The sequence below is a fragment of the Emericellopsis atlantica genome (genome assembly GCF_019669845.1).
Source record: "Emericellopsis atlantica unplaced genomic scaffold F5Z01scaffold_22, whole genome shotgun sequence".
NCBI lineage: Eukaryota > Fungi > Ascomycota > Sordariomycetes > Hypocreales > Bionectriaceae > Emericellopsis > Emericellopsis atlantica.
Genome location: NW_025764724.1, coordinates 297114 through 312804, shown reverse-complemented (window position 1 = coordinate 312804; position 15691 = coordinate 297114). Strand labels below are relative to the sequence as shown.

The 15691-nt window shown below is 56.5% G+C and overlaps 8 protein-coding genes across 8 annotated transcripts; 3 read left to right on the top strand and 5 right to left on the bottom strand.

The window, feature by feature from the left end:
* Nucleotides 1–264: 264 nt before the first annotated feature.
* On the bottom strand, nucleotides 265–3209 carry F5Z01DRAFT_625843 (glycosyl hydrolases family 31-domain-containing protein; the record flags this gene model as incomplete). Its single annotated transcript, XM_046261452.1, has 2 exons — nucleotides 265–3071; nucleotides 3125–3209. 2 exons carry the CDS (start codon nucleotides 3207–3209, stop codon nucleotides 265–267), a joined length of 2892 nt encoding a protein of 963 aa, XP_046116214.1.
* Nucleotides 3210–3785: 576 nt separating this feature from the next.
* Nucleotides 3786–4819, top strand: F5Z01DRAFT_240419 (nucleoside diphosphate kinase). The gene is made up of 4 exons (XM_046258395.1): nucleotides 3786–4150; nucleotides 4215–4348; nucleotides 4404–4514; nucleotides 4567–4819. Exons 1-4 carry the CDS (start codon nucleotides 3885–3887, stop codon nucleotides 4764–4766), a joined length of 711 nt encoding a protein of 236 aa, XP_046116213.1. The 5' UTR covers nucleotides 3786–3884; the 3' UTR covers nucleotides 4767–4819.
* A 52-nt stretch (nucleotides 4820–4871) lies between these two features.
* Nucleotides 4872–5621, bottom strand: F5Z01DRAFT_738496 (uncharacterized protein; the record flags this gene model as incomplete). The annotated part of the gene is made up of 1 exon (XM_046266815.1): nucleotides 4872–5621. Exon 1 carries the CDS (start codon nucleotides 5469–5471, stop codon nucleotides 4872–4874), a length of 600 nt encoding a protein of 199 aa, XP_046116212.1. The 5' UTR covers nucleotides 5472–5621.
* A 64-nt stretch (nucleotides 5622–5685) lies between these two features.
* F5Z01DRAFT_661450 (glycoside hydrolase family 18 protein) lies at nucleotides 5686–6887 on the bottom strand. The gene has a single exon (XM_046263882.1). It carries the CDS (start codon nucleotides 6826–6828, stop codon nucleotides 5851–5853), a length of 978 nt encoding a protein of 325 aa, XP_046116211.1. The 5' UTR covers nucleotides 6829–6887; the 3' UTR covers nucleotides 5686–5850.
* A 1251-nt stretch (nucleotides 6888–8138) lies between these two features.
* On the top strand, nucleotides 8139–10534 carry F5Z01DRAFT_240366 (glycosyl hydrolases family 31-domain-containing protein). The gene is made up of 2 exons (XM_046258394.1): nucleotides 8139–9325; nucleotides 9388–10534. The coding sequence occupies exons 1-2, from the start codon at nucleotides 8389–8391 to the stop codon at nucleotides 10485–10487; spliced, it is 2037 nt and encodes a 678-aa protein (XP_046116210.1). The 5' UTR covers nucleotides 8139–8388; the 3' UTR covers nucleotides 10488–10534.
* Nucleotides 10535–10567: 33 nt separating this feature from the next.
* Nucleotides 10568–11723, bottom strand: F5Z01DRAFT_240341 (RTA1 like protein-domain-containing protein). Its single transcript, XM_046258393.1, has 2 exons — nucleotides 11587–11723; nucleotides 10568–11516 (listed from the first exon to the last, which is right to left on the bottom strand). Exons 1-2 carry the CDS (start codon nucleotides 11615–11617, stop codon nucleotides 10648–10650), a joined length of 900 nt encoding a protein of 299 aa, XP_046116209.1. The 5' UTR covers nucleotides 11618–11723; the 3' UTR covers nucleotides 10568–10647.
* A 1129-nt stretch (nucleotides 11724–12852) lies between these two features.
* On the top strand, nucleotides 12853–14976 carry F5Z01DRAFT_240338 (uncharacterized protein). Its single transcript, XM_046258392.1, has one exon. The coding sequence runs from the start codon at nucleotides 12960–12962 to the stop codon at nucleotides 14841–14843; it is 1884 nt and encodes a 627-aa protein (XP_046116208.1). The 5' UTR covers nucleotides 12853–12959; the 3' UTR covers nucleotides 14844–14976.
* Nucleotides 14906–15683, bottom strand: F5Z01DRAFT_661442 (uncharacterized protein). Its single transcript, XM_046263881.1, has 3 exons — nucleotides 15521–15683; nucleotides 15406–15466; nucleotides 14906–15345 (listed from the first exon to the last, which is right to left on the bottom strand). The coding sequence occupies exons 1-3, from the start codon at nucleotides 15566–15568 to the stop codon at nucleotides 15110–15112; spliced, it is 345 nt and encodes a 114-aa protein (XP_046116207.1). The 5' UTR covers nucleotides 15569–15683; the 3' UTR covers nucleotides 14906–15109.
* Between the last annotated feature and the right edge of the window lie 8 nt (nucleotides 15684–15691).

The following is a 15691-nucleotide window of genomic DNA, read 5'->3' as shown; positions in this document are numbered from 1 at the left end:
CGCGGCAGCCGTCCGGCACATTCCGTGTCTATTCTTGGCGTCACAGCCGCACGCACAAGCCTTGAACTGCTCGTAGATCGCCCATTCACGTCTGGACGGAGCGACGGCAATCGTTGACTCGAGAAACATTGAGCTGGGTAGTAACGGAAGGACTCGACGCGTCGGGAAAATATTTTACCTTGCTCATACCAGCATGTGAGGCGTGGTATACATCAAATTGAATTCGCCAAGCTATGCCATCTATAGTAAGTATCCATCTATCTCTCAAAGGTTCGGCTTGACCGTAAAGTCGTGATCGATGCGTGCACCCACACGCCCAATGGTCACAAACGCCGCTCGACCATTGTCCGCCTTGTAATACTGCATAGACGTGGTCCACGACTCCCCCTCAGATTGCACCAGAGCCTCCGCAGTGTCCCAAGACGCAGGCGCGCCCACAATGACAATCTTGTCGACCTTGACGTTCTCCATCTGTTGCAGCCAGGTGCCAGCCTTGATAGCTTTGGTGTCACGACCTTCGGCATCGGTCGATGTGAACACGCCGTCCTGCAGGGCGAATGTGCGGTGAATGTACTGCCCATGCTCGTAGTCGAAACTGTCACCGTCATCCACGTACAGCTCACCCTCGGCGGCGCCCGCCTTGGACACCGTCGCGACCAGTGTGTAGTCGTCGAAGCGCATCATGGCAGCTGAGCGGCGGGGGATGTCGCGGCGAGGAATAACGTGTCCGCCACGCATCAGGAGTGGGATCGAATCCAAGGGCGCGGCAACGGTCAGGTGCTTGCCCTTCTGTGTCTTCTTGACTTCATACGAGAAGTAATCGTAGTACACTTCGTCATCCGGGATCCAGATATCCGTGGATTCTTTGCCTTGCTGGACAATGGGTTTGGCAAGCAGACCCGTAGAGCCGACGAAAAGCTGGTCGTCAATGGCAAAGCCAGCCTCCTCATCCGGGTGTGTCCAGAACATGGGTCGCACAATGGGGCTGCCATCGACATTCGCCTGGTAGAATGCGGTGTACCAAGCAGGCAACAGGGCATATCGGAGGCGGATCGCTTGGGTGACGATCTCAGTGTAAGGCTCCCCGAGCAAGTACGGCTCACGACGGCGCGAGTCAATGTGAGTGTGGGCTCGGAAAAAGGGGTAGAAAATGCCAGTCTGGTACCAGCGCGTAAGCAGGTCCTTCTCCGGGTTCCCAAAGAATCCGCCAACGTCAGCGCCAGCAAAGGGGAATCCGGCAATACCCTGGTTGAGCACCATGGGAAGAGAAGCCTCGAGGTGACCCCACTCGGCCTGGTTATCACCAGTCCACATGGCGCCAAGCCTCTGGCTTCCAGAGTAGAAGGAGCGCGTCAGAATAAACGGGCGACGCAGTTCACCCTTTTTGCGCGACAGCATGCCCTGGAAAGTAGCATTGTGGAAGGTCAAGCCATTGAGGTTGTGAATGTCGCGGTGCTCCCAGCCACCAAAGTGCATGTTGTCGCGGGGCATGCTGGCCTCCGGTCCATTGAAGACGGAAGGCTCATTCATATCGTTCCAGATAAAGGTGTTTTCCATGGTGCCTTTGAAAGAGCTGTACTGGAACAGGGTCTTCCACCACTCGATTGCCTTGGGGTTGAAACAGTCGATCCAGTTGGAGGCTCCAGGCCAGCACCAACCCTCATACAGCTCGTTGTCCTTGTTATTGACCGCAAGCTTCTGAGCAATCAGCTCCTTGGAAGGGGCCCAGCCGTCAACCTTCTTGATGTGGGGGTCAATGAGCACGACTAGGTTACGCCCGTGAGAAGCGAGCTGCTCTCCCATGCTGATCGGATCGGCAAACATGTCAGGTTGCCAGGTGAAGTACTTTCGGTCGTCGGTGTACTCCAGATCAAGCCAGATGACATCGTAAGGGATTTTGAACTTGTCAAACCTGCGATCAACGTCCTTGACATCGTCATCGGAGATGTAATTCCAGCGGCACTGATGGTAGGCCACGGCAAACTCTTGTGGCATCGCAGTGTAACCCGTCAGCTCGCCGTATTGCGTTGTCAAGTCTCGCGGCGTTGGGCCAAGGAACACGAATACGTCGAGAATGCCTGACTCGGACATCCAATGAGTATGTGTCGAAGTCTTGCCCTTTCCCAGGCTCAAGGGATTGGTGCTGTCCTTGCTCTTGATGATATCAATCCACGTCTCGGCTGCGTTCAGCCAGAACACGCCCACAGTGGAGCCCTTGCGGTGAGCTTGCATGAATGGGATAGCGCCATATAGAGTCATCGGGCTGTCTAAGACGTACTCGAAGACATCCGAATTGAAAAGGCGGTACGGGTCCTCGTGGTTGCCCTCGCCTCCTCGCGTCTGCTTCAACGAGAGAGACCCTGTATGCTCGGGAATACCGTAGACGTGCTCGTATCCAGGAAACGAAATGTCGAGTGCGACACTCTCCGGCCCACGGGGCTTAGAGTCGGTGTTGCCACCAAACTTCTCGTCCCACCAGGTGCTCTGATCGTCTTCACCCTCCTTGGGCTCGGGGTTGTCGACCTTTGGCCTCCAGTGCTCCATGTTGAACAGGCCACGGTCGTTGAATTTCACTTGAGACGCGCCGTCTCGCCGAAAGTCAACCTCGAAAGGCGACAGTCTCACGACAGCTTCGTATTTGGAACCAGGGCCGTAGTTGATGTTGACCTGCTGCTCATCTTGGTGTGAGAGCTTCGCCTCGGGGTCGAGCTCTACCCCTCCTACGAGAACCCAGCTCCCGGCCTCATTGTATCGCTCCTTGCGCGCCTGGCTGTCATGTCGCAACGTAATGTCCTTGTTCTGCCTCTTCTCTTCGTCCACCGCGACCCGCGCAGTGCCAGACTTGTGGAAGGAAATGGTGAGAGGGAAACGCTCGGTGTCTCCGTTTGGGTTGATTGTCTTGAGAATTGTAGCCTTTAGCTGGCCGTTGTCGAACGAGACGGAGTCGTGAATGATGTTGTATGGGGATGCCCACGTCGACGATTGGGCCGCCGCGATGTCGGCGTATGCTCGATTCCGCTGACAGAAGCCAGATTGGTGGCACTTTTTGAAGTCATGTTCTTTGACGGCCACTGCAGATGTTAGTTGGCGAGGGCGTCGATTAGACTTGAGGCCAAGAACGTACCAGCAGGCGTGACAAGCAACAACAGCGAGCTCAGCAGGGCAAAGACTGCCGTCCATTTGCAGGAAACCCTGGTGGTATGCCTCATGACTGCTACGACTGACCATGGACCGGCCTTGGGAAGTGTACAAGTAAGGTACGGGGTTCAAGGGATGGAGCTGGAGAGGGACACATGTGAGGTACGACGTCGTGGGTGTTCCCAATTAGGGCTAGCGCGATACTTTACCGTGAGCTTCGATTTCAAGAGCTTCCATGAGCAGAACTCGCTACGCTCCTTCACCATTCCAATGTGTTCTAGCAATATTTTCCCAATTCTGAAGAGGCTATATCGCACGATGCGAGAGAGCCCCTAGGCATGCCTTACTCGAAACACTGCGTTCGAGCCGTGAAGCGGTCAGAAAGGCTGTCATCTCGGTTGCTGCATAAACTGCTTTGCAACATGGACCCTGAATGTGCGGTCTGCGATTTTGACCTCTGGTGGCTCCAGAGCATTCTGCATTGCATCTCGCACTGTAGGCGTCTATTCGATTCTTCGCACATGCTAATTGACAACGCAACGTCGTGACCTAGCCCATTGGCATTAGGCTAGCCTTCTGAGTTGGTCTTGTGTACCTTCAGATCAGACTCATAACTTCTGCTCACGCGCGCACCCTTTGCTCGATTGGCGCCAGAGCTCCAGCCTGTGCTCTAAAGTTGAAGACTCGAGCTCCAGCTCAATACTGCAGCTACTTCGGCAGACCACTGTGCGAAGCGTCAAATCACCATGTCGGAACCCCACCACGCGCCGACCTTGAGGTCTGCAAAGAAAGAGGACCCCGCTCCTCCTGCCCGTCTGCGCTGGCTCGCTCTGGACAGGACCCCACTACTTTTTTGCCTCTTTTTCCTCGTCCTCGCCGTTCATATTGCTTCCTCCTCTTCCCAACCCAAGTCACAGAGTCCCGTCTCGACATTCACATCACCAATTCCTACCTCAATACCCCAAGTCACCCCAGACTCCTCTCCATCCACAATGTCTTCCACCGAGCAGACGTAAGAATCCCCAGCCAATGGCTCGCTGGCTCCGGTCGTTCCATGTCAGCTAACAGCACGGAAGCTTCATTGCTATCAAGCCCGATGGCGTCCAGCGTGGCCTGATCGGCCCCATCCTGTCTCGCTTCGAGAACCGTGGCTTCAAGCTTGTCGCCATCAAGCTCACCACCCCCGGCAAGGAGCACCTCGAGAAGCACTGTACGTGGGCCCCCGCCCCTCTCGACGACTGAGACGATGCTAAGACTTTCTGCAGACGAGGACCTCGCTGGCAAGCCCTTCTTCGCTGGCCTCATTGAGTACATGAACTCTGGCCCCATCTGCGCCATGGTCTGGGAGGGCCGTGATGCCGTCAAGACTGGCCGCAGTACGTTTCCCTTGATCTCGATGAAAGAGACTATTTCGCTGACCCAACAAAGCTCTCCTCGGCGCCACCAACCCCCTCGCCTCCGCCCCCGGCACCATCCGTGGTGACTTCGCCATCGATGTCGGCCGCAACGTCTGCCACGGCTCCGACTCCGTCGAGAACGCCAAGAAGGAGATTGCTCTCTGGTTCAAGGAGGGCGAGACCGTCAGCTACCAGGCTTCCCAGTTCAACTGGATCTACGAGAAGGCCTAAGCGTCTCGTATCCGTAGCTTTCCGAAACAGTCTTGCAGGTCACAAATATCGGACACTAGATTGGTCGGAACTCTGAGGAATGCAAAAAGAATGATGCCACGTCCATTAAGACTTGCGTGAGATGAGTGCCCGTGACTTGACAAGTATTCTAGCGAACCAAGGCGTGGCGGAGACGCTCGCAACGATGCGTATGGGCAACAGGGCCTTGGTGATAGCGTACGCAAGCGCAATCTCCACGAGGATCTTGTACTTGAGCTCGCCGCTTTCGAACCGGTCCATCGCTTCCTGGGTCTGGCTCTCCTTGTCTCCCTGGCCGGACGCGCCTTCGAGATCCTCGCGACTGAAACCAAACCACCCCTTCCGCGCAAAATATCTCTCGAAGCGACCAATGCCACTTTGCACGTAGCCTCCGAAATGCTCCGTCATCCACGTGACGGGCACCCAATCGGTGTAGTGAAAAACGCCAAAGAGGGCAAAGAGCGGCAGTATGGCTGTGAGTTCATGGAGGATGAGGAAGGAAACCACATGGGAGACGGGCGCGTTGCGCAGGCCCGTGGTGTACTTTTGCAACGGACGCGGTAGACGGGCCGTGACGCGGTCAATGCGCGACGAGGCAGACTTGCCTTGGGTGGAGGTGAATCGCGCGTGAGATTGACAGGGACGTCTGGGTTGTCGCCAAGGCCGCAAGAGGCGTGGGCGAAACATGGCCGGTTGGGTGGTGGTGATGCTAAGTTGAAGTGCGCGAAACGAAATCTGGGGATTTCCGAGTGCCCACGTCGTTGGCGTCAGCGTCTGAGCAGACTGCAGGTTGACAACCACCGTCACCTTGCCCACATCTTACCTTCTTTACTAAGGATAGAATTGAGAATTTTTGTCTAACACATTCGACTTGGGGCTAAATTGAGTTGCAATTTCCCATCTCCTAGCATAGGCCCTTTTGGTGACAACAGATTTCGCGTGCGGCCAGGCAGTGACTGTAGACTTCAAAGTGTCACAGAGGCTCTTTGGGCTAACACATTGATAAAAATCCCAATGTATAACGCTGGTCTCTATTTTCGCTTATGTAAATCCGAATAGACTCGGGTCAGCTATCAGCATCGCTATCATCTGAGTAATACTCAAAGTCCGTGGGTACGTGGGCATGCCATGACCCGTCGATCTCCACGACCTCCTTTTTCGCTGTTCCGGTAAAATGTTTCCTCGTCAACTGCGTCATGGCCTGCGCCCATTCCCAGGGCCGACCTTCGCCGCCTGGTAAGCTATTAAAATACTCCCAGCCCATTACACCTCCAAATCCGCCGTATCGCGCGGTCAGCAATGTGAGTGACTGTCCCACGAGATCCATCGAGATGAAACCAGAACCGTTCGCAGGGCTTGTGACCAAGCCGATGACGAGCTTGTCGACCGGCCAGCCCTTGAAGACCATCCACTCAAACAGGATAGGATTGCTGAAATCGCCCCACCCACAGTACCACTGGGTATTGTACCACGCAATGTCCTTGCCTCGCATGACCTCGAGCTCCTCGTAGTTGAAGCCACTGATGTTCTTGGTGAAGTCTACGAGGGCTGTCGCGACGGGTGCCAGCGTGATGATGAAGCTGGATCCAAAGTCGGCGCGGAGGCGGTCGATGAGGCGGATGATGCCATTGAGTGACATCTCCTCTTCAACGTCGAGATCCATCCCGTCCAAGTGCCGTTCCTTGATAAGGGCATGCAGAGGCGCGTAGTAGCGCTCAAACTGGTCCTGTGAACCATCGAGACGCGTAAAGCTCCCCTTTGCCGCGCCGCCAAGCATACCCATCACCTTGACGCCCGATGCCTGCAGCACGCGCATCTCGGCCCATAGCGTCTGGAACCGGGGATGGGAAGGCGCATGGTCATTGAGTGTGAGCTTGTGCGGATCCTCATTGATGTGGATGGCCGCGAGGATGAGGTGGGTGAGGTCGATGTTTGGTTGGGTGACGAGGGGTAACACAGATATAGGTGCGCCATTGGATGGCGAGTGATGGGTTTGGTAATAGACGATTACCCGCGGACGGCCCGAAGGTGGTATTGGAGGCATTTCGGGTAGATATGGGTAAGTAAACTGACTGATGTGAATATAGGAGAGGATCGAAAGATCAAGGAAGGGTTGGATTCATATCAGGGTGCTCCTGGCATCCCCACAAAATTGCGTCTGAGACTCTGGGCTAGGGAATTAGACCTCCAGGCGTTTGGCACCTGGGAGGCATATATGGTGGCCTCAGAATGGCTTGTATACTATGGCGAAGAGAGTGCAAACTCTCATTTATTGGTGCGTTTTGTTTTGTTTATCAATTCTCCGTCATGATGGCACAACGAAGGTTGGCTTTCCCGTACCTTGTGTGCTGAGTGTTCTCGGGACCGATGTAAGCACCAAAGGTTATATTTGGCTACCTACTATATTGTAACTTTCGGAATTTGTTTCCACAGGACATGTTATATACTGCCATTGGGAATTTGTGTTGATTTAGCTGACCCACTCTGAACCACGCCGGTCTTCCTCGACCAGCTTGCGGCGTCGTATATTGTAATGCTGTAGAATTGCACTTGATCGATCAGGAGCACTCGCGAAGTGCAAGGGCTTCGAAAAAAGACACCCCCTTGCCCTCGTATCAGCGAGAAAATGTGGTGGCACACATCAGGCTTTCCTCAGGTACACAGCGAGTTTCGCAAGATCTATTGCTGCATGTGTTTCGCACCAGCCTGCATCACGCGCACCGTGGTAATGCTTGTCACTCGACGAGACTGACTCACTTAGGTATACACGAAGATTGCATGCGCAGCCCCCATGTGTATTGGCGAGCATGATAGGTTTAAGCCGTGTAACTTGTGTCGTGTAAATTGTTGAAGTGTGCATGTGGCCTCGAGATCCGCGAGCACGAGAAAGACACGAGTCTCCACGCCTTTCCCTTTTGGGTCATGTCCTCTTGTAACCACCTCTGTGGCCTCGCGACCCAAGTACTTCGGCTCATCACGTCCAACCATAAATTCGAATCAACAGCCTGCTTCGCGCTCTTCAAGGACGATCCGCTCCATTCACATCAACACCAGCACATCGAGACACCTTTCGCCTTCAACTACGGCGCCAAAGTTTTCTTGACAGCAGTCTGGATGATCGCATGTCGAAATGCGGAACTCACATTGCGGAAAATAGCCTCATTGGGCTAAGGTGGCTGCCTGTTCGGGCTGATAAGTCGCCGTCCGGAGACTCCTCCTCACCATCCTATCCAACGTAGTTACAGTGGGATTGTACATGGAACTCCACGATTGAGGGGATCAGAAGGCGGGGAGGAGGGGCACGAGCTGTGAGAATGATTGCCAAACGCCCGAATCACCAGCCTGCGCGTTAGGATGCGGCTTTGCATGGGCGAAGCGACTGTAATCCGCATTCTGCCTAAATGGACCAACTACGATTGGACCACACACCTCCACGATGGACAAAGTCAGGTACCCATACGTCAGACAAGAATGTTGACCTCTACTATCCACGGAGTATTGGCGAGGCGATGCCGGCGTGTTGCCATGATTTATTGTCCCTTGCCCCTCGCGTCCTCTCGTGGGGGTTGAGCTCTTCATCGACACCTCATCACATATTGACACCATGACCAAGGACAAGGACGGCAACTCTGAATACGGCACGCGCCCTGACCCTGCGTTTGCAAACGAGGACGGCCGCCTCTCCTTCCGCTTCGACTCCGAGATCCTCTACATCGAAGCATGGGGTGCCAACTCCCTTCGCATCCGGGCGTCCTGTCTCGCCTCGCTCCCAGAGCGTGAGTGGGCGCTGACAGAGAAGACGGCCGGCAACAAACCTGTCGTCGAGATCAAGGGGAATACCGCCAGCATCACCAACGGTAAGATACGCGCCGACATCTCCCGGCGCGGGAAGATTGTGGTGAGCAACGCCGAGACGGGCAAGGTCCTCCTCGAAGAGTTCGCTCGGCACAGACTCGATATCCTCGACCCCAAGTGCAGCTCGCTACGGATCCAGGCCCGTGAGTGGAAGCCCAGGCTCGGCTCGCCGGACTACCACCTCACTATGCGCTTCGAGTCCCAGGATCCGTCGGAGCGGATCTACGGTATGGGTCAGTACCAGCAGCCGTTCATGAACCTCAAGGGCGCCGATGTCGAGCTGGCGCAGCGCAACTCCCAGGCCACAGTACCCTTTGCCTTATCGAGCTTGGGGTACGGCTTCCTGTGGAATAACCCCGGTGTCGGCCGTGCTGTTTTTAGCACGCTCACGACAACCTTTGAAGCATACTCGACTGACATGCTCGATTATTGGGTGACGGCTGGTGATACCCCGGGTGAGATTGTACGCGCATACACCGGAGTGACAGGCCGCGTTCCTAAGATGCCCGAGTACGGCCTTGGGTTCTGGCAGTGCAAGCTACGATACCAGACGCAAGAGGAGCTTCTCGAGGTCGCTCGCGAATACAAGCGCCGTAACCTGCCCATCGACTTGATTGTGTGCGACTACTTCCACTGGCCCAACCAGGGGGATTGGAAATTCGACCCTACCTTCTGGCCGGATCCTGGTAAGCCTGGTCCTCGTCTCTCTCCCTCGGGTACTAGTTTTCTGACAGAGAACTCTCTGTAGATGCCATGGTCAAGGAACTCAAGGACATGAACATTGAGCTCATGGTCTCCATCTGGCCGACCGTGGAGAAGACGTCGGAGAATTACGACGAGATGCTGCGCCGCGGCCTGCTAATCCGTCAAGACCGCGGTATCCGGGCCGCCATGGAGGGTCGTGGCTACGCAATCCACTACGACGCCACGAACCCGGACGCGAGGAAGTTTGTCTGGGAGGCGGCCAAGCGCAACTACCACGACAAGGGCATCAAGGTATTCTGGCTCGATGAGGCAGAGCCCGAGTACACCGTGTACGACTTTGACATTTACCGGTACCACGCTGGGCCCAACCTGAGCGTCGGCAACGTGTTCCCTTCGGACTACACCAAGGGTTTCTATGAAGGCATGAAGGAGGCCGGTCAGGAGGAGATTGTCAGTCTGGTGCGGTGCGCCTGGGCCGGCGCTCAAAAGTACGGCGCTTTGGTCTGGTCGGGCGACATTGCCTCGAGCTGGGGCAGCTTCCGCAACCAGCTGTCCGCCGGGCTGAACATGGGTCTAGCCGGGTTCGCTTGGTTCACCACCGACATTGGCGGCTTCCACGGCGGCGACCCCGACGAGCCCGCGTTCCGGGAGCTGCTCGTCCGCTGGTTCCAGTGGGGTGCGTATTGCCCCGTGATGCGCCTCCACGGTGATCGCGAGCCGAAGCAGCCCCGTCACGGGACGACGGGCGGCAGCTTCTGCCTCTCGGGTGGGCCCAACGAGGTCTGGTCCTACGGCGAGGAGGTGTACACAATCTGCGAAAAGTACATGCGCATCCGCGAGGCGATGCGCGACTACACGCGTGCGCTGATGAAGGACGCGCATGAAAAGGGGGACCCGCTCATGCGACCCTGCTTCTACGACTTTCCCCAGGATGACAAGTGCTGGAAGCTGGAGGATCAGTACATGTACGGGCCCAAGTACCTCGTCGCCCCTGTGCTGGCCCCGCAGCAGAAGAAGAGGGAAGTGTACCTGCCTGGCGAGGGTCTCAAGTGGAAGGGGGCCGACGGGACGGAGTATGAGGGTGGCAAGACGGTGACTGTGGACACGCCGCTGGATACCATGCCTGTGTTTGAGAGGCTGTAATCGGGGGGGTGTTTCGTGTCACGAGGCTTATGGTGCAATGGGCCATCGATAAATGGCAGATATCATATATCGCTCTGGGTATCTCGGGGACTATTAACCTACAGTCCTCTTGTGACGGCTTGCCAATGAAGACCAGGTACAAGAAAATAGCAGGATTCTCTCAAAACGCCACACTTGTCCTCTCCATGTCCTGTTCCTCCTTGGTAACACGCACCTTGGATCCGACGCACCGACCCGGAAACCAGATAGCATACAGCAGCACCGCCAGGGCCACGGGTGCAAACTCCAAGCAAGCAAAGTAGGTCTCGTTGGAGTACAAGTGGCCACCAAGACCTTGCGCCGTCTCAGCCAGTCGGAAACACGTCCTGAGGTAGATGAGGACCGTCGCGATGGCGAAGACAATGGAGAAGACAGTCAATCCTCGCCGGGTGATGACGCTCCGCGCCCGGAACAGGAACGACATGGTCAGGATAACGTAGAGACCCATGCTAAAGACCTGGTAGGCCAGCCCACCCAGCAGAATGTTGTTGGCCGTCGTGGGATCCTCGCGGTTCGACTGCGCGACACCAATCAAGGCGGCCCCCGCGACCTGGGTGATTGTCGCCACCACATCGCTGGCGATGAAGAACCAGAGGATCACCTTAGGAGGCACAAACGAGTACTGGCGTCCAAGCCGTGGGATCAGCGCGGACAGGATGGTGTAGATGCCAGCAGCGAGGAAGACGGGCGCCGTGACGATGAAGAAGTAGTTGAGGATAAAGTACAGCAGATGGTACGGGTCCTTCTTGGCGCTCAGGCTGCGAGCAATGTAGCCGACCACCTCGAAGACGAGGCCAATGGGGAAGGTGACGAACCACCAGCAGCGATAGATGCCGACCTGGGCCGCGTGCACGATGAGGAAGAGGAAGAACCAGATGACGGCGAAGAGGGAGAGGCTGAAGGCGGGCGTGTAGCCGTAGATGATGATGGGCGTGTCCCACTCGCCGTTGGGGTTGGGGAAGTTTGGGTCGATGTAGCCGTCAATGGGGCCTGCGTCTTTTGGTCAGTGTACTGTACTTGTACGTGTAATAAGTGGCCATTGGATGGATCATGGACGTACGGCTGCCCGCTGTTGACGAAGGGTCACTCATGGTATTGGAATTGTATGAACGATGTGTTCCTAAAAGAACATGCCCGTGATCGAGACCAGGTCTGGGGGCGCAACGTGGTATTATAGTACCTTGAGCATGCCGCCCAAATAAGCTTGAAATAGTTAAGCGAACCCCATGCTCCTACTACGTATTCTTGCGAATCTTGCCCCGTCCTGGGATGCCGCAGCCACTCAGCTCTCCACGACAACGCCATGCCGCCCTCCAGCGCTTGGGAGCAGAGTCATGATTCATCGTGTTCCAGGGTGCAGAAATGGCTTTTCTTCCACAGGAGAACATGCCACCAATTTCAGCCCAAAAGATCCTCGGTAACGATAGCAAACATGGCAATTCATCTCGTCCATTGGTCCATTGTCAACAGGAGAGAGGGCCGGCCGAGTTCTCGAATGTCGCTCCCGGCCGTGGTGGGACCCGGGGTCGGTACTCGGACGTCTTGGCATGTGCGAGCTGTCCGACGTGCGCTGATGAACCCGCAAAGATGCGATCCTCGCGTGGTAGATGAGAATTGGTGGATCTTGCCGTCTGTATAAGGAATGCTTCGCGTTTCAGAGGCGCTTCGACTGCATGTGAACGTTGAACATGAACGGAAGGGCCTGCGAGTCCCAGCATACTGTACTGTATGCACACCATTTGTTATGATGGCGTCCAAGCTGGAAAGGGCAGTGGTGTACTGCGGGATTCTTCAAGTTTGGACATTGCACAGTAGGCTTGAGCCACAGTTCTAGGCCACTGGATCGGTTTTGTACGTGTTGCAATTCCTGGAGGCAGTCCAAGAGCCGGGATGCCATCCAGGTTCAGAAGACAGACAACTGATCATAATGTTCTCTGCATGCGACGGATGCATGGAGCAGCAGATCCGTATCGCCTGCATTCAGATGCCCTCCTGCACGCTTGCCAGCTTCTTCTCGAAGACCATTCGGTACGTGCTGGCTGTGGGCGCCATGTCGTCTGTCGTAAGCGCAGTGTCCAGGTCCAGCAAGAGACGAGGCATTCAAGCTCTGCTTCTAACGCGCGGACCACAATTGGCCAGGGCAAGAATCAGGAACATATTAGTAGCAGAAGTTGGGCGCTGCGAGGCTGCAACGTACTTTGTACTTCAACCTCGTCGTGAATACTTGTAGGTAGGTAAGAAACAGGAGTGAAAGCAAGATTGATATTGTGATGTGCGCGCGGCATTCCGCGTCCGTCAGTGACAGGCAGCGGCTTTTTCCGCGCTGCGAGGATCTGATCCTGGCCATGCATGAGCTGCAGCTTCAACCACCAAAACATCCACCCTCCAAGTGCGCTTCAATAGCTGCACCGCAACAGCCCAGAAGCCTGTCCCATGTCGGCGAAACGACAGCTCCTGTCGCAGGCCAAGCAGTGGCGCCGGGCAGCCAGCAAAAATCGAGCCGTCAACCCTTCGTCCTGCCTGCGATGCTCCCTCGCGACAGCCCATCCGCCGAACGCTCCCCGGCCTGTGCCCTTCGCTTCGCGACGACTGTATACGACGTCTGCTGCATCGCAAGATCCGCGCGCCGAGCTCCTTGAGATCCTACCGCAGCTCAATGCTCACCTCTTTGAGACAATCGACAACCCGCGCCTAGCTCTCGTGCTGCAGAACCTGCGCCAACAAGCGGGCCAAGAAGCTGTCCGCGTCGCCATACTAGGCCTGGAAAGTGGCCAGGGCGGCAGTGCCGGCTCCGTCGCAAAGAAGCTCCTGCGCGTTCTTATAGCCGATCCTCTGGTCGATGAGCAGGAATGGGAGAGGCAGCTCGACAGCCACGACCCGATTGCGCCGCTCATTGTCCGCATACAACCACATTACGCTGGCGAGACGCAAGTCGAATTCTCACAAGCCACCCAGACACCTGAGCTTGTCATCTCCTCACCTGCATTCAATGGACTCAACCTCGAGCTGCTCCTAGCCAGCAGCACCGCGGCGGATCTGTTCCAGCACGACAAACCAGCCACAGCAGAGGCCATCCTAAGCCCGCAACTGGCGGTCTCCGTCGGCGAACATCATGTCGCCCCTATAAGCGCGCCTGTCCACAAGACCCTGCTTGTCGGCAGTGGGCTCCCGGGCGCTGTCAGCTTATCATCGATTCCGCGCGAGGATCAGGGCTTTATTCAGAAAGCTACAGACTTTGAGGGTCTTTCCGACAAGATCAAGGGCGATGGCTACCAGGTCATAGATGTAGCCAGGGCGGAGAAGGCCGTCTCCCTCTTCCGGCGCGGTCCGCAACATGGCATCGAGTACGAGAGACAATGGTACGCCAGTGGTATGCCCACTCTCGTCAAATGGCTGAAGGAGGGTCTTGCCACCACGGAAGAGGCTACCAAACCCATCGTCCGCCAGACACTCGCATCTCATCTTCAGTACACCAAGGCAGAGATTGAGGGACAGGAGCTATTGATGTTCCTGGGGGGCAGGTCAGGTGGCATTGTGTCGCCCGAAGCCGCCGAGATGAAGGGGGCCGTGGCACAGTGGGCGCAGAGCGCGCACACAGAGCTGCAGGAGGAGCTCGACCGCGCATTCACCGGGAGGCGATGGCGCAAACTCGGTTGGTGGAAACTCTTCTGGAGGGTGGACGACGTGGCCATGCTCACCAACGAGATGTTGAGCTCCAGGTTTCTCCCCACCGCTGAGCAGGATCTTGTATACCTGACGGGTCGCATTGCGGGCGCACACAGCAGCCAGCCCTCCTACACACAGCCGGCAAGCTCCAAGGATACAGACAAGGAACTCGTCACCACCAAACTCGGGTCTGGCGAGGTGGCTGAGATCACACCAGCGTTGCCAAAGTGGCCGGGTCACATTGCCTTCACCAGGAGGTACCTCCAGAACGAGACCATCCCGGCTCTGCAGGCTTTGGCTCAGAAGCTGGTCATGCAATCACTCGGGACATCGTCTGTCGCCACATCACTCGCCGCGCTGCTCTACGTGTCAAGCTTTGCATCCTCGCTCTACGAAGCCGGGGCGGTTGCCGCGCTGGGCATTGTGTACGGCCTTGGGCGCATGCAGAAGAAGTGGGAGACCGCGCGCGGCTTTTGGGAAGGCGAGGTCCGGGAAGAAGGCCGCAAGGCTGTGCGAGGCGCGGAGGGGAGCGTGGGCGAGGTGCTCGACGGGACCAAGTCGAGTGCCGAGGACGCCCGCCAGGCGGCGACGCTGGAGAAGGCGAGGAAACTCGTCGAGCAAGCCGAGGACGCGCTGGGGCGCCTGAAGTGAAACGCTCTGTACATATACCAACAAAGTGTACATCAATTGTAGACATGTAGCCAGCATCAACACATGCTGCCCTTTCTTTGTGCATTTCCTAGTCGCAAAAGTCTTGTCACGCACCCACCACCCCTTGGGTTTCCTGAGGTGTCACTCTGGCATAGCAGGCCAGCCATATTCTGAACAGATAAGGACCAAAAAACATACACACATCCCAAACGCCGAACGCAAATGTCCCTCGTACCCCATTCCGGTGACGATGATGATGCATTGTTCTACCGCCCCCGGCCGCCGGCGCGCGCCCTGCTGACTGTCGCGCGCCCCCTCGCGAGACCGACACCTCTCCCCCTGACGTTGCGGCTGCGGAACATGGGTGCGTTGCGGAGCATGTCGGGGACGATGAAGAAGCGGACGTGCGAGCCGCGGATGTAGACCTGGTCGAGATGCGAGACACGGCCGTCGCGGGCGGTGACGGTGATGTCCTTGAGCTGGACGTTCATGTTGTCCTCGGCTGTGACGCGGGTTAGTTCTTCGTCCTAGCTTATTCTCTGTGGCCCTGTGCGCGACGTACCTTCGAGGAGCTTGCCGCGGTAGGTTGTGCCGGAGGTGATCTCGAGGGTCACGATATGGCCCTGTTTGTCCGTGGTCAGCTGGATTCTCCATGCGCAATGTCCGCGTCGACCTACCTCGGCCTCGTTCAGCAGCTTGATCGGGATGCCAATTGTGGACGTCATGGTGCAGGTGATCTCGGCCGCGCGGTTGATATCTGGTGAGCTCTCACGGGAAATTTGTCGCGGCGGGATGAGGTGTGGTTGGAGCTCTGCGTCGCGATCAAAAGGATCAAAGATTTTCCAGTT

Coding starts and splice junctions, on each gene's coding strand:
- F5Z01DRAFT_240419 (XM_046258395.1), top strand. CDS start 3,885: ATGTCGGAACCCCACCACGCGCCGACCTTGAGGTCTGCAAAGAAAGAG. Junction 4,349..4,403: donor GGAGCACCTCGAGAAGCACT/GTACGTGGGCCC, acceptor GACTTTCTGCAG/ACGAGGACCTCGCTGGCAAG. Junction 4,515..4,566: donor TGCCGTCAAGACTGGCCGCA/GTACGTTTCCCT, acceptor GACCCAACAAAG/CTCTCCTCGGCGCCACCAAC.
- F5Z01DRAFT_661450 (XM_046263882.1), bottom strand. CDS start 6,828: ATGCCTCCAATACCACCTTCGGGCCGTCCGCGGGTAATCGTCTATTAC.
- F5Z01DRAFT_240366 (XM_046258394.1), top strand. CDS start 8,389: ATGACCAAGGACAAGGACGGCAACTCTGAATACGGCACGCGCCCTGAC. Junction 9,326..9,387: donor TACCTTCTGGCCGGATCCTG/GTAAGCCTGGTC, acceptor AACTCTCTGTAG/ATGCCATGGTCAAGGAACTC.
- F5Z01DRAFT_240341 (XM_046258393.1), bottom strand. CDS start 11,617: ATGAGTGACCCTTCGTCAACAGCGGGCAGCC. Junction 11,517..11,586: donor TTCGTCAACAGCGGGCAGCC/GTACGTCCATGA, acceptor CAAAAGACGCAG/GCCCCATTGACGGCTACATC.
- F5Z01DRAFT_240338 (XM_046258392.1), top strand. CDS start 12,960: ATGTCGGCGAAACGACAGCTCCTGTCGCAGGCCAAGCAGTGGCGCCGG.
- F5Z01DRAFT_661442 (XM_046263881.1), bottom strand. CDS start 15,568: ATGACGTCCACAATTGGCATCCCGATCAAGCTGCTGAACGAGGCCGAG. Junction 15,467..15,520: donor AGCTGCTGAACGAGGCCGAG/GTAGGTCGACGC, acceptor ACGGACAAACAG/GGCCATATCGTGACCCTCGA. Junction 15,346..15,405: donor CCGCGGCAAGCTCCTCGAAG/GTACGTCGCGCA, acceptor CCCGCGTCACAG/CCGAGGACAACATGAACGTC.